General features: G+C 36.9%; 1 protein-coding gene across 1 annotated transcript in view; it reads right to left on the bottom strand.

Annotated features, from left to right (window-relative positions):
- Positions 1-4,779, bottom strand: part of ARNTL2 (aryl hydrocarbon receptor nuclear translocator-like 2) — a 53,521-nt gene that overhangs the window by 7,003 nt on the left and 41,739 nt on the right. Inside the window, exon 15 of the mRNA XM_006866983.1 lies at positions 985-1,063. Within this exon, the coding sequence (XP_006867045.1) occupies positions 985-1,063 (79 nt within the window). The remainder of the gene's footprint in view (positions 1-984; positions 1,064-4,779) is intronic.

Raw genomic sequence — 4,779 nt, 5'->3', positions numbered from 1 at the left:
GTGCCCTGTAAACTTTCACTCAATGCAAAATAAAAACATTTAATTAAAAAAAAAAACCCTGTCAATAATACTCCCAGAGTGTTTGGTTTGGTTGGCCAATAAATGAACTATTTTACTTCCAAAAAAAAAAAAATAATAATAAAAATAAATACCAGTAGGGTCTCCCACATTGGACAGGTTTTAGCTAAGCTTCCAGATGAAAATAGACGAGGAAGAAGAAGAGACAGACTACTTCTGAATATTTAGTCACTGAAAACCTTATGAATAGCAGAACACTATCAGCACCAGAATACTGAATATTGAAACATGATGATGAGCATCAGAATATTGTCAGGTACAGTGCCAGACGATGAGCCCTTTATATTTTGCAAGAAACTCAAAATACCACTGGGGAAGAGCTGTCTCCTCAAAGTAGAGTAGATTGTGATGGCAAGAATAAAGGCTTCATGACCTTCATTTGCTGATGGGGCACAACTCAAAATGAAGAGAAACAGCTGTAAACATCCATTACTAATTGGAGCATGAAATATACAAAGTATGAATTTAGGAAAACTGGAAATGGTAAAACATTAAATGGAACACATAAACATTGACATCTTAGGCATTAGTGATCTGAAATGAACTGGTGTTATCCATTTTGATTCTGACAATCACATGGTTTACTATGCTGGGAATGACAAATTGAAGAGGAATGGCACTGCATTTATCATCAAAAAGAACATATTAAGATCTGTTCAATGCTGCCTGTGATAGAACAATATGCATATGCCTATAAAGAAGACCAGTTAATACCACTATTATTCAAATTTACACATCAACCACTAAAGCCAGTGAGGATGAAATTGTCTCTTAAATGTCACCATCTGGGTGGAATGAATTCATTTATTGTTTCATGGGATGGATTCTTTGTCCAGAAGAAACAATCTGCTATTACTTTTATTGCTTATTTATTTCATGAGTATTATTACTTACAAGCATACTTACATTCTTGTAGTTTACCATGGTAGCATCTTTTATTAGATCTATTGGACTTGAGTCACCAAAGGATGAAGAAGACTGTAACCTTAAAAAAATGATACATAAAGTCATTTGTTCTAATTACATACTTTTAAAATGGAATTTTCTCCTCTGAATACATGATAATTTATAATAAAATATACTGATGAACTTGAAGATGAATATTATAACAGTTTCCCTAATTATACTGATTTCTTAGGTGCCTGACTTACGAGTATTGAAAAACATACCGTAGTAAATAGAAAAATAAAACTCTGAGGTAAAAACTCTTAAATGAATCATGATATCTGTCTTAAGACAGAGCCCTGGTGCCACATGGATAAAGCACTCAACTGCTAGTTGAAGGGTGGGTGGTCCAACCAGATTCATCTTCTGAAACATGACTTTCATCATATTGATCCCCTAATCAGAACCTGTTTTTAAGCACTTCCATTACTTGACTTCACCTTAGTTAAAACTCCTCACTGCTCACCACCTTAACTCCTCTCTCAATTGATACTCCTGGTTGTTTTCTGAAACCACTGTGCTTTCTCCCACCCATCTCCATACCTTGGCTGAGAAGGATTTTAAATTTTCATGGACAAATAGAATGAAAGATAATGGGATTTTCCCACATACTTTTTGAAGCTCCCTCACACTAATGCCCTTCTAATGCCACTTGGGTATAACCTGGACATTCTAATGCTACCCAGCTATCAACATTTGACTGAGTTCTTCTTTTCTTAAAAAGCCCTTCTAGATCCACTAGTGTTTTTAAGTGTGCATGGTACTGTAGGATAAGCACTGGACTGCTAAGCACAAGGTTGGTGGTTCAAACCCACCAAGTGCTACTGGATTTGTTACTCCTTAAGAAAATTTGAATTCCAAAACACTACCTAAATTACAAAATAAGTTTGACTTGAAAATATAACTGGTCCCAGGGATTTTATATAAAATGATGTTTTTGTTGTTGTTAAATGCTGTCGAGTTAATTCTGACTCAGAACGACCCTGTGTAGGGTTTCTGAGGAATATCTGCTGAGTTTGAAACATTGACCCTAAAGTTCAAACCAAGCTTACATTCCAGCACATTAACCCACAGTGCCACAAGAGAACTACATATAAGATGTTATAGAATTGTGTACATGCATACATATACACACACATCTTTCTTTTTCTTTATACAAATAGGATATTATACACACTATTCTGTTCCACAATCTGCCCTTAGCCTCGTTTTGGCTGATGATATGGAGCTTTTCCACTGTCTCTTTCCACAGATGTAGTCAATTTGATTTCTATGTATTTCATCTGGTGAGGTCCACGTGTATAATCGTCTCTTATGCTGTCTAAAGAAGGTATTTGAAGTGAACAAATCATTGGTTTTATAGAATTCTATCATGCAATCTCCAGCATCATTTCTATCACCAAGGCCATATTTTCCTACTGATCCTTCCTCTTTGTTTCCAACCTTTGAATTCCAATCACCAGTAATGATCAATACATCTTGACTGCATGTTTGATCAATTTCAGATTGAAGAAGTTGGTAGGATTCTTCTATTTCATCATCACTGGCTTAGGTGGTTGGTGCATAAATTTGAATAATAATGGTATTAACTGTTCTTCCCTGTAGACGCATGTATACTATACTATCACAGACAGCATTGTACCTCATGGCTGATCTGGATATGTTCTTTTTGATAATGAATGCAACACCACTCCTCTTCAATTTGTCATTGCTGGCGTGGTAAACCATGTGGTTGTCAGATTCAAAATGGCCAATACCAGTACATTTCAGTTCACTAATGCATATCCGATGTTTATGCATTCCATTTCATTTTTTACAATTTCCAATTTTCCTAGATTCATACTTTGTACATTCCATGTTCCAATTACTAATGTATGTTTACAGCTATTTCTCTTCATTTTGAGTTGTGCCCCATCAGCAAATGAAGGTTCCAAGGGCTCTACTCCCATGGGCTTTACTCCTTTGGTGTCATCACAGTCAACTCTACTCCGAGGAGGCAGATCTTCTCCAGTCGCATTTTGAGTGCCTTCCAACCTGAGGGGCTCATTTTCCCGCATGATACCTGACAATGTTTCTCTGCTCTTCATAAGTAGTTCATCTTCCTTCTTCCTAGTCTGTCTTTATCTGGAATCTCATCTTAAATCTGCCCACTGTGGGTGACGCTGATGGTATTTAAAATATCTGTGTCATAGCTTCCAGAATCACAGCAACTCACAAGCCACCATAGTAAGACAAACTGACAGACGAGTGCTCATGTGCAAATTCAGACTCAAGCTGAAGAAAATGAAAACAAGTCCACAAAAGTCAAAATATGATCTTGAACATATCCCACCTGAACTGAGAGATTATCTAGAGAACACATTTAATACATTAGACATTAAAGACTGAAGACCAGAAGAGTTGTGGGATGACATCAAGAACATCATACAGGAAGAAAGCAAATAGTCATAAAGAAGACAAGAAAGAAGGAAAAGATCAAGATGGATGTTAGACATGACACTGACACTTGTTCTCCAGCGTAGAGATGCTAAAGCAAATGGAAGAAATGGGGAGGTACAAGAGCTGAACAGAAAATTTCGAAGATCAGCTCGAGAAGATAAAGTCAAATATTACAACAAAATGTGCAAAGATCTGGAGTCAGAAAACCAAAAAGGAAGAACACGCTTAGCATTTCTCAAGCTGGGGGAACTGATGAAAAAATTCACACCTCAGACTTTCGTTATTGAAGGAGTCTCTGGGCAAATTATTGAAAGACGCAGAAAGCATCAAAAGAAGAAGGCCCCCATCCCCCCCCAAAAAAGCTAAAGAGGATAGAGAGAAACACTGTTAACTGATGATATATGATATAATGATGATATATTGATTCATTAATAATCAATGTAATGAAACAAGCTATATGAATGGTTGAATGTGAAGCTGATGATGTGCCCTGTAAACTTTCACTCAATCCAAAATAAAAACATTTAATTAAAAAAAAAAAAAAAAAGAGAAGAAGGAAGGAATACACAAAGTCATTGTACCAAAAGGAAATGGTTGATGTTCAACCGTTTCAAGAGGTAGCATATGATCAAGACCCAATGATACTGAAAGAAGAAGTCCAAGATGAATTGAAGAAACTGGCAAAGAACAAGGCACCAGGAATTAATGGAATAAAAATTGAAATCTTTCAAGAAAGTGAGGCAGCACAGGAGGCACTCACTTATCTCTGCCAAGAAATCTGGAAGACAACTATCTGGCCGACTGATTGGAAGAGGTCTGTATTTGTGCCCATTCCAAAGAGAGGTGACCGAACGGAATGTGGAAATCATAGGACAATATCTTCGATATCCCATGCGAGTAAAGTTTTACAGGTAATACAGAACGGCTGCAAGCATACATTGACAGAGAACTTCCAGAGGTTCAAGCTGGATTCAAGAGGACATGGAACCAGGGATATCACTGCTGATGTCCGATGGATCTTAGCTGAAAGCAGAGATTACCAGAAAGATGTTTACCTGTGCTTTATTGACTACGCAAAGGCTTTCGATTGTATGGATCATGACATGCTATGGACAATATTGCAAAGTATGAATATTCCTAAATACTTAATTGTGCTCATGAGGAATCTGTACATGGACCAAGAGGCAGTTGTTCGAACAGAACACAGGAACACTGAATGGTGTAAAATTAAGAAAGGTGTGTGACAGGGTTGTATTCTTTCACCATACTTATTCAACCTGTATGCTGAGCAAATAATCTGAGAAACTGGGTTATATG

This window comes from Chrysochloris asiatica, unplaced genomic scaffold, assembly GCF_000296735.1.
Source record: "Chrysochloris asiatica unplaced genomic scaffold, ChrAsi1.0 scaffold00098, whole genome shotgun sequence".
In the NCBI taxonomy this organism is placed as follows: domain Eukaryota; kingdom Metazoa; phylum Chordata; class Mammalia; order Afrosoricida; family Chrysochloridae; genus Chrysochloris; species Chrysochloris asiatica.
This window is presented reverse-complemented; position numbering and strand designations above follow the sequence as displayed.